This window comes from Populus euphratica, unplaced genomic scaffold (assembly GCF_000495115.2).
Source record: "Populus euphratica unplaced genomic scaffold, PopEup_1.0 scaffold111.1, whole genome shotgun sequence".
NCBI classification, from domain to species: domain Eukaryota; kingdom Viridiplantae; phylum Streptophyta; class Magnoliopsida; order Malpighiales; family Salicaceae; genus Populus; species Populus euphratica.
Window position 1 is genome coordinate 667,455 of NW_011499877.1, and position 11,422 is coordinate 678,876.

Below are 11,422 nucleotides of genomic sequence, written 5' to 3' on the forward strand. Positions count from 1 at the left end.
TTATAATCATGAATGCTTGATGAAATTTACAAGTATTAGCATTAATTGAATAAGATGACTAATATAATCATGTTAACAATCTATAATCTGATTGGAACCTCCTTTGTGTGTGGTTTCCAATTGAATAATAAGAGTTTATACTATACTTGTTTGACATACTATTAGTGGATCCTCTAACCTTGACATTGTTTATTATCATTGTTTAATCCTTACATTAATTTTTCATCTCAAAGTTCTCATCAACTTTTCTTCTTTTTCTTTTTCTTTATTGTTGTTGTTGTTGTTGTTGTTGTTATTGTTGTTATTATTATTATTATTATTGCTATTATTATTATTATTGTTGTTATTGTTACTATTGTTGTTGTTTATAATTTGTACAATTAACCTCCCTGTGGTTCGACCCCGGTTCTACCGGGTTATTTATTACTTCGACACTCCTGCACTTGAGAGAAGACATCAATCTTTTAGTTGTGTCACCTTACATTTTACAAGTTCCATATAGATCCATTCATTGTCTTGATTTGCACATCTCCTATACCCACAATATACAATGGTTGTCCATCGACCAGATAGACTACATCGTGATCTCCAGCAATATAGTTTTGCATCATTTCATGGTGTGGTGTATAGTGAAATAAAGCACCAGAATCAAGAATCTAATCATCAATAGGACTATGTACAGCAAGAATCAAAGCATCTTGTACCTCGTCTATAGTGGCATTTGCAGAGTCAGCTTTAGGTTTTTTTGGTTTTGTACAACTCCTCATGAAATGACCAAGTTTGCTACATATCCAACATTCAACCTGCTTTTTGGGTCCAAACTTGCTTTTACTTCTATATCTAGATTTTGATCTGACTCTAAATAAGCCTCTGTCTTGTCTCCTCCCTCGAGTGTTAATGTTGAGAGCTAAACCTGAACTTGAGCTTTCACCCGAGTCTTTTCTTCGTACTTTTTCAGCTAAAATCAGGTCTCGAATGTCATCATATTTCAATTTGGATTTTCTGGCTGAGTTATTTACAGCTGTTCTCATACCTTCCCAACTGCTTGGAAGTGAAGCTAGCAAAATGAGTGCACGGATCTCATCATTAAACTCAATCTTAACAAATGAAAATTGATTTGTGATGGTATTGAAATTGTTAAGATGTTGTGTAACAGAGGTAATTTTTGTCATCTTCAGGTTGAACAACTTCTTCATCAAGTGCACTTTGTTATTTGTTAAGGGCTTCTCATACATCCCAGATAAGGCTTCCATCAATCTTGCTATGGATTTCTCTTTTGTAACATTATGAGCAACTCTTCTTGACAAGGATAGCCGGATAATGCCCAAAACCTGTCTATCAAGAATTTGTCAATCTTCTTCTGACATGTTTTCTAGTTTGCTCCCCAGCAGAGGAAGATGAAGTTTCTTCCCATATAGATAGTCTTCAATTTGCATTTTCCAGTATCTAAAATCTGTTCCATCAAATTTTTCAATTCTCACAGCTTTTATTTCATCTGCCATTTTTAATATTTCTCAAATTCGAATTTGCCAAATCTGACCTTACAGATGTATCCAGAATGGCTAAAAATGTTGAAAACGACACTGAAATCACCAAAATCGGACTTTGGATGGCCCAGATCTTATCAATCAAACTTTGGGATAATTGGACGCTGCTGATGAAGCCACGTGTTAAGAGGAATAGCGGCTGCGTCACACCGGATCAAAACCCAGAATGCTGACGTTGATATGATGATGTGTCTAACACGTAAGCCAAATGGGCCCACAATGATGACGTGGCTAATCTACGTGGATTTTTGGTTGGCGTGGATATGATGAGGTGGCAAATAAGGTGGCAGGTGATGTGTCTGCTGACTGTGCAGAACTGCTATTATGGCTGCTAACTAGTCGATGATGTGTCAGGTCAACCCAGTTCAGTTGCTGGAATTCAGGCGAAGAAGACGCGTGGAAAGTGTAAGGCGCGTGGACAGTGCAGTCGGAGGCGCGTGCGAGCATGAAGGACGTCAGTTCTTCTTCGGGTTTTCACCAATGGATTCCTCTCGTCTTCCTCTTCACGATGATATGTTCAAAAATATGTTTTGAGAACTTTGATTTTTAAGTTTGGATCAAACACCCTCTTTTTCAAGAACCTGGCTCTGATACTAGTTGTTAGGACATTCAAGCAATCAAACACACATCAATTTACATGGTTCGGCAACTTGCTTACTTCTCAAAACTACTAGTTTGTATTAATCTTACTTAGAAACAATACAAATAATAAAACAAGGAGGAGGAGAAAAATCTTCTTTACTCAACTCAACTCTCTCACTAGCTCTCTTTGTGTCTCTCTGTATTTCACACACACACACAACTCTTCACACACACACACACACACACATATATATATATATATATATATATATATAAATGGGAGGGAAAGGGTATAAATCATACCATGATTTATACTATCTTTTGTGTCCTTCACCATATGTAAAGTGGAAGTTAGATATTTCCACTTACATATGGTGGGACATTATATTATCTCCACTAATACAAAACACATTTCTTAATGGTTTCCTTTGTAAACATGTTTACATGCAACAACTATAAAGATTTATTTATCCTGATTATCCACGTGTGTGTAAATTGAAAAAAGGAGCCTTTATAGTCTTCGACAAGCAAGGGCATGATATTTTAGATTTACAGATCAACTGAATCAACTTGGTGTAAAGGCTATAAAGGCTGACACATCTCTTTATACTCTTTTCCAAGACACAATCCATATAATCATCCTCATCTACATGGATGATATAATTGTTGCTTGCTCGGACACCAAAGCCATTGATCAATTGTTCCACAAGTTGTCTATGATTTTTCCAGTGAAAGGTTTAAGATCTTTTTTTTCTTGGTGTGGAAACTCTTCGTGATGGACATGATTTATTTCTCACTCAAAGAGAATATATTGCAGATTTGCTACGTAAGGCAGACCTTGACAAAGTGAAACCATGTCCAACATCTGTCATCTTTCTAAACTCGAAGGTTCTGATTTCAGTGACCCTCAACTCTACAGAAGCACTATTGGAACTCCGAATTATCGTGGATTTACTCGTCTAGCTAGATTTCTCTTAAATTTTTCTGTGTGTGAGAAAGTTCTTGCTTTAACCTAAGGATCCTTATTGTCAGACGGTGAAGAGAATACTCAGATATCTCAAGCAAACAATATCATTTGGTCTTTGGTTTACCAGACAAACTAATCAATCTCTCAACATTATGCTGAGGGTGATGGATGGTACGGTTGCATAATCGGAGCTAGGGATGCCTAATGCATGAATCCGTGGTTGTGTTTCTTTATGTGATTGATAGGTTTGCTTGGAGGTGATTGATAGGTTTGCTTGGAGGTGATAGATATGTTCAAAGAAGCTATCCAATCAAACTCAGCCAAGCAACTGTTGAATTTTGGCAATAATTAATTACCTTATTGATGTCAATGACACAAGTACAAGGATCTGTCTGCTGCCTTGTAGTTGAGCTTAAAGAGTGATTGAGAAACAAACAAGCTTGTCTTCTTGAGAAACTTCAACATTTTCCCATGATTCAAACAATCCTTGTATACTGATGGAAAGGAATGCCAGAATCATAATGGAAGGATTAGACGAGGTTACAACCATGCTGGATTCTTCAATGGAGTAACAACAGCTTTCACTTGCAAGTAGTTATGGAGGCTGTAGATGCCCTTTCCCCTGCCTATTCCACTCATTTTATAGCCACCCAATGGAATTGCCGCATCAAAGACATCGAAGCAATTGACCCATACGCTCCCCACCCTCAATGCTCGTGACAAGGTGTTGGCAGTGTCCACATTCTTGGTGAAACTTCCTGCTGCAAGACCGTAACGAGTGGTGTTTGCCCTCTGTATTACTTCATCAATATTCCTGGTGCAAAAGCACAACTTGTCTTAGAGATACAATATAAGGACCATAACTGAGTTTAAATTCAACTCTGTTCCATCCAATTTTATAATTTTTTAGATGAAGACAAGCTTGTTTAAGATTACAGCTCACTTGAACTTCAAGATGGATTGCACTGGGCCAAAGATCTCATCCTTCGCTATCAACATATCATCCTGTTCTAACAAGAAGTTAGTATTGCATTGCAAAGATTAAGATTCAATACCTTGACACGCAGTAAAAGGGGAGAAATAATAACAGAGTGGTGTATTGGATATACCTGTACATTTGAGAAAACAGTAGGCTGGATAAAGTAGCCCTTGGAGCCAAATCTTTGACCCCCACATTCAAGGGTAGCATTGCTTTCAACACCAGATTTTATGTACCTTAGGACCTTCTCAAACTGCTCGGAGTCGATCTGAAATTTCCACATGGTCCGTAAACAACATTATTTGATGGCTCTCGCCATTTTTCTCAAGGTCCATAAACAATTACCATTAATTGACAAGGATGAACATCCCATAACAAATTCCATATAGTCATATGCCGGTTTGGATGTTTAACTATTGACCATTTTAGCTATAAGCTTCAGCTAGGCTTGCAGTTTCACTCACACAGTAAAGAAGGATCATGCTCGTAATCTTACTGAAATTCATTGTTTTCTAACTTTTAGGTCTCATGTAACGACCAGTGCGGCCATGGACCCAATTGTTAAGAGTAATTAATATGGGCGTTAAACCGAGCACTTGAGAAAATTTTATGCCTATTTGAGGAATTTCTGTTGCCTATTCAGATTGCCATGGCTAAATTGTTTCAATCATCAAATCTTACAGGAAGAGACAGGGTACCTGAGGGCCTTGTTCAACGCCCTTCTTGAAGGGATCACCAACAACACGTCTTAGAGCACGTGCCTTGGCTTTTTCTATGAACTCATCGTACACACGTTCATGTACATATGTACGAGAACCAGCACAGCAACATTGTCCCTGCAAACAGCAAGCATGCACAACTAATCAGTGGTTACAAATCAAATTGAAACCAGCATTGTATGCACAGTTGTTGGACAAACCTGATTATAGAACAAAGCAAAGTGTGCAAGCTCCACAGCCTTGTCCACATCAGCATCCTCACATACAATGAAAGGTGATTTCCCTCCCAGCTCTAATGTAACTGGTTTTAGGTTACTTTTCGCAGCAAGTTCAAGTATAATCTTGCCAGTTTCAGTTGATCCAGTGAAAGCAATCTGCAAACAATATGGTGTATTAATCACTACTCTACCACAAACATACTACATGGCATACACAGTACAGGATTTTAGTTCATACAATTATAACAACCAAGGGTGTTGGAAATGCAATCTTTTACTATGATTACTACGATGAAGAAAAAAATTGGCAATCCAAAAATGTTAGAAATGAGACCTCTTACTGTGACAAAGAAAAGAAATTAGATGGATAGAAAAGGTTATGGTGTTCCGAATGTTCACATCTAATTCTATCCGTTTAGAAAGGCAGGGTGCTATGCAGATTCTATGATCCAGTCACGAGGTGCACCTAATCTATCAATGAAAGTGAGACAAGGAAATCAAAAACAGCCATGAGGAAGCTTATGGTTCCTATATAAAAATTTCTTCTTGATGTTGCCATTGTATCGTTGTTACTCTGGAAGCTGTGGTTGAAAGTTGAAACAACAGGAAGCCGTACATTTTCAAGTAAAACCACAGGTGGAAACAAAATTTCAGACTCTTTGAGCCATGCTATACAGGAAGTCAAGGAATTATGTACCATAATGCTAAACTCATATGCCATAGATTCTCTTGAAAGTTGTCAAGATACTGAAAGATAATAAAATACCTTGTCCACATCCATGTGACAAGCAAGAGCTGCACCAGCGCTTGGACCATAGCCAGAAACTACATTCAGAACACCTGGAGGAAGACCAGCCTGCCATAAAGGATAAAAAACAGATTTCAAGAAAACCCCATGGTAAGAAGTAAAAGAAACTTCACATGTTTCATCTCTGCCATATTAAGACTATTGATTACCACAGGAAATAGAAAAAGAGCCGATCATGCTATTTAGTTTAAGGAAACTAACTGCACGGCTCTAGAGGTTTAATACACACGCAAGGGTTGCTGCATAATACAATCATTTCCATATTCACCAACCTTTTCAGATTTAAGTGGATACTTGAACGCATTTAAGTGGAGAATTTTTATGAACTTTATGTGATGCCTGTAGAGGCATTGTTTGCATAGCTTTGCTACTCGCATATATCATGATAATTCTATTTAAACCAGATATTGTCATGTAAACATTTGTCATTAATCTTACCTCTTGGAAAAGCTTTGCTGCATAGAGAGCAGTCAATGGTGTTTGTTCTGCTGATTTTAGAACAATTGTATTACCGCAAGCTAATGCAGGTCCAACTTTCCAAGCAAACATGATAAGAGGAAAGTTCCAAGGGATTATCTGTCCGGCAACACCAATGGGTTCATGCAATGTTTGAACATGGTGATTACCATCCGCTGGAACTGTTAGTCCATGGATTTTGTCTGCCCAACCTGGATATTAAAGACGAAAAGAATCGGAAATTCATGTAGTCAACAACATCAGAAGTAGACATTGCATGGTTTAATGAAATCTCACCAGCATAGTAACGAAATAAACGTGCAAAACTTGGCAACTCGGATTTAGCAGACTGTTCGTAAGGCTTCCCACTATTCCATGACTCTAATGCTGCAAGCTCCCCTCTATGTTTATCAACCAAATCAGCAAAACGCAACATTATCAGTGACCTTTCCTGCAAAAATTCCCACATGTAAGTCAACTAGTAGCGAACAAGACATCATTGACATTATAATTCACCAGAGAGGCTAGGCAAGAATTCTTACATAAGCACTCATCTTCGGCCATGGTCCCTCATCAAATGCTTTACGAGCAGCAGCTACTGCACGGTTGACATCTTCAGCATCACCTTCAGCCACATGAGCAATCACTTCTCCAGTACGAGGATCATGTGTTGGAAAGGTTTTGCCTACAACCAATTGAAAATCCAAAATCAGCAAGAATGCTTAATTCAGCGGACTGGAAACAGTTTCCCATTTCCAATTCAAGAAGTACAAATGAAAACTGAACAACAATAACACAGATGTTTTATCAACCGAGGACTACCAGATGCTGCATCGACGAATTGGCCATTGATTAAAAGCTTAGTGTAGCTAATTTGAACAGGTGGAGTGATTGTTTCCTCAAGTGCTGCAGCATTGCTAAATCTGTAGACCCCTCTTCCTGTGATAGGATTTTTTCCTGAGGATCATATCCCAGAAATGTAAATTAAACTTGACAACCTTAAACCCGAAAAACTAGAAAATATTACTATATATATATATATAACATGATTGGAACAAAAACAGGAAACTATCTTTGCATTCCCATGCGCAGAACATAAAAGAAAATGAAAATAGGGCCTTCTTTAAATATTAAAATTTCCATTCTCTTTATGACTCGTGTTCTGTTCAGCTGGATAGCAGCTCTTAGAATCCTCTTTACGGCTGTTGCTTTATCCATGTACCCAAAGTCAAAGGGAACCGTCATGGATAGAAGGCACTGTTTGTAAATCATCATGTGGTCAAAGAGATCTAGTTAATTAGAATTAAGAAAAAAAATGGGGATTCTGTTTTTTTGTTTTATTTTTTCTCAAGCATTGATTTGGGGCCCAAGTTGACATTACATAGACTTGAAAGTCCATGTTCCTGTGTTAATTAGAAATTAATATTTGGCTCCTTCTGTGAAACACTATCTGCTGAACAGAGTTACGGAATAAAATCTCCAGAACTTTTGTTCCATGCTGAATCTTTTTTAGACACAAAATGAAAGATGAAAACATCTTGTAATTCAAATAACAGAAAAAAGACTCTTTAACTAAAAATCCCTTTTCCATTTCTTCTCCACCTTTACCTCTTGGCAACCAACCAAACGCAAGGGGTATATCAGCGAAATTAACTCAAAAATATATTAACAGCATAAAGAAACTGTAGCTGAAGGAATGAACAATAAAACTTCAATCATCTAAAAAGCAATAAAAAAGAACAGGATATAAATGAAATAACAGTACCTCGAGACAAAAGAAGAGGAGTAGAAGCAGAGGGAGCAGAGAGAGAACGAGAAAGCAACGAAGATATCCTGCGAGCTGCCATCACTACTTCCACTGTGAGGTCTCAGCACGCTCCCTAACTACTTATTGCCTTGTTTATCTGGATGAAACCATATGAAGAGAAGACGGGAGCTTTTTTCTCTTTTTTTTCCTCCTTTATTATATAAAGACAATACGTTTTTGTCTTCTTTGCTTGTCATTTTATAAGTTCTATCTTCAATCAGCCGGTGACTCTCAATGCACTATCCATTTCCATTAGAATAAATCCTAGTTTGATGAAATGAAAAGCATTTAAATGTTATTAGCATAAGATGAAAGAAAACGCAAATTAGTTTTATATGTGATGGAAGGTGATGAATGCAAAGCGTATGCACATTTAAATTCACCATTTGCTATGATAGTGAAATGATGTAATGACTTTCCGAGAAATAGTTGTTACTAGGATTCCTTTTGTCTATTCATATGAAATTTTAATCACCATACGTTTTGTTTGAAAGTTTCTTTTTTTTCATCACTTGTCATCTTCTCTCTCTCTCTTCTTTAATAAAAGTTTATCATAATAACTTTTATTTTTTTATGTCTTTTTTCAACAGCAGAAATACACTCTAATTCTTATTTTTATTAATATTTTAGTTTTAGTTTTTTTAATTTTAATTGTTTATTTTTATATTTTTGTTAAAGTTTTATTTGTGTTCAATTTAATCTTTTAATTCTAATTTATATATATAATATTTTTCAATTTGATCCTTCTATTTTGATTTTTTTTTTTTTTCTCTTCTCTTATGTTATTTTTATGACTTTTGATTTTATCATTCAAATCAAGTTTATGATTTTTTTTCAATAAAAATAATAATAATTTGATTCTTCTTTTTTTGTTTTTTTATTCTTTTTCCTTGATCTTTTCATTAAAAATTTTATGGTTTTCAATTTTATTTGTCAAATCAAGTTTATATTTTTTCAATAATAATAATAATAATAAAGCTTTTAATAATGATAATAATATTAATAATAATAGTTTATTATAATAAATAACAATGCTAATGATAGTAATAATTATAATAATAATATAAATAATGGTAGTGGTGGTATTAATAATAAAAAAATATATATTATTAGTAATTATAATAATAATGATAATGATAATGATATAATACTAATAGTAATGTTAATGCTAATAATAACAATAATATCAATAGTTATAGTAATAATAATAATGAGTTTATATTTATTTGTAAATATTTTTATATTGCTTCTGCAAATAAAAATTGTATTGTATCATGTGATTCATTTTAAAGCTATAGTTTTGTATTTTGTATGTAGTTTTTCACTGCGTAATTTGTAAATAATTCAAAAGAGCCCTTTGATTATATTGTCCTTGTTTCTAATTTAGGGATTGATCAATTATGAAGATCTTGTTTCAATTTTAGCTATGCTAAGTTCTTGAGAATTAATTAGGTCTGGATCCTCAGGATTATTATCACTAATTATTGAAGTTCCAGAAGATCTGGGATATTGAATTTCATATTGGACATTATTTATTCCTGAGTGAACACCTATGCCTGCCCTGGCTTTCGCGGCCCCACACTAAGGTTATATTCTCAGGAGTTTATCCACTTAACACAGGACCTTCTTTGTCTTGTCTTCTTAAACTACTTCTAAGTTTTCTGTAACAGTATCTAAAAATGCCATTATGAAGTGCTAAATAGTATAAATATAATACTCTCTTAAAAAACACTCTGCTCCTGTTTTCCATGTTTTTTCTTCCCAACAAACCTCTTTATCTTTCTGGGAGCAAATCCAATCATCATCACCATCACACGGTTCTGATCATTATCTTAATCAATGGTAAGCAAATGAGATAAGAGCATGAAGAAGATCAGAGAGCAGTCAGAGATCATTGCCGGTCCTAGATAGAAAACTTTCATTTGAAGATTCAATGGTGGGCAAGGGAAGGTTTATTCATTGCTAAAGCAGAATTCCTTACCCACGTCAGACCGGGCCGGCAGGGTCAGGCTCGTCATCCTTTTATTCTTTTTTTCTTTTTAATATGAATTGATATAGGGTTCCGGTCGACCAGATCCTGAGTTACTTCATCAAGTTTATTTAGATTTTAAAATCATGATAAAGTATTGAAATAATTATCTAAAATAATTAATATCATCAAGAATTAAACATCTTTTAATCTATGTCAAACTTTAAAGTTATAATATGTGGATTATCTATTATGAATGTGCTTAGTTCACTTTTAGAGTACAGAATATTATAAACCTTTACGATCCTCTATTCAATACACTTTACGGCTTTTATTTTGAAACATTTCAGTTTTAATGCAATGTCATCTTATGAATTACGCTCTCCTTCTCTAAGACTACAATATTCTCAAGCTCTCTATCAAACATAATTTTATTCTTGAGCAATTTTCAAATGTCGAGTGATTAGGGCTTTAAAACCCTTAACATGAGGTTTCTGAGCATGTACTAAAAAGTGAAATCAATTTTTCTCTCCAATTCTCTAGAACATTATTTTGTTTTCTAAGTTTTGAGGGTTGGGAGAGGGAAAGGAGACTGATTTTTCATTTCAAATCTAAATAAACTGAAAATAGACAGATGAACTGCAATTCTTTTGTGGATAAGATGAGGGGGGAGAACAATGTCAGCTAGCCTCCATGATTGATTTTCTTAGTTTCTTGTTTGAAGAATTATGGTACTCTTTACCCATCATTTGTGCATATTTATATAAAAATAAAATTCTTTTGTTGATCATGAATGATTGTTTTTCCCCTGGATTAAAGAACATTTGTGTATATTTATGTAAAAATAAATCAGAAAACTATTTTTCATTAACCCCAAAGGTTAATTAGAAAATTATGGGGTTAGTTAGGATAATGCCAATGATAGTACTCGAGGGAGAGGCTTAGTTATAACATCAAGGCATCGGGTGATTTCACATAATTTAGCTTGTTAGGAATCTTGAGTAAGGTTAAAGTAAGATAAGCATTAACAAAAGATATATAAGACGCTTTGGAAGAAAAAGAAAAAAAAAAACAACCATAGAATAAAAAATATTATTACCTGCAACCATAGACTAAAAAATATTATTTATTGGAATAATATAATGATAATGTTGTCATTTATATCAAAAAAACACTTAAAATTAGTTATTGAAAGTGGTTCAAACTCATCAAGGAAAAGTTGTTCTTTTCTCATTTCAAAAGCATGATATGATCAAAATATTCTTAAAAGTAGAAATTTTAAAATTGACTTCAAAGGGCAATTTGGTACTTTGACAATAATTTTTTTTTATAATTATCGTGTCAAATAGCAAACACTTTGGAATTTGACT

At 34.7% G+C, this 11,422-nt stretch overlaps 1 protein-coding gene across 1 annotated transcript; it reads right to left on the minus strand.

Annotated features, from left to right (window-relative positions):
• Window positions 1–3,386: 3,386 nt before the first annotated feature.
• LOC105128564 (aldehyde dehydrogenase family 2 member B4, mitochondrial-like) lies at window positions 3,387–8,238 on the minus strand. Its single transcript, XM_011030286.1, has 11 exons — window positions 8,042–8,238; window positions 7,099–7,233; window positions 6,819–6,961; window positions 6,574–6,727; window positions 6,259–6,488; window positions 5,779–5,868; window positions 4,995–5,168; window positions 4,774–4,911; window positions 4,206–4,343; window positions 4,040–4,101; window positions 3,387–3,910 (listed from the first exon to the last, which is right to left on the minus strand). The coding sequence occupies exons 1-11, from the start codon at window positions 8,121–8,123 to the stop codon at window positions 3,637–3,639; spliced, it is 1,620 nt and encodes a 539-aa protein (XP_011028588.1). The 5' UTR covers window positions 8,124–8,238; the 3' UTR covers window positions 3,387–3,636.
• Between the last annotated feature and the right edge of the window lie 3,184 nt (window positions 8,239–11,422).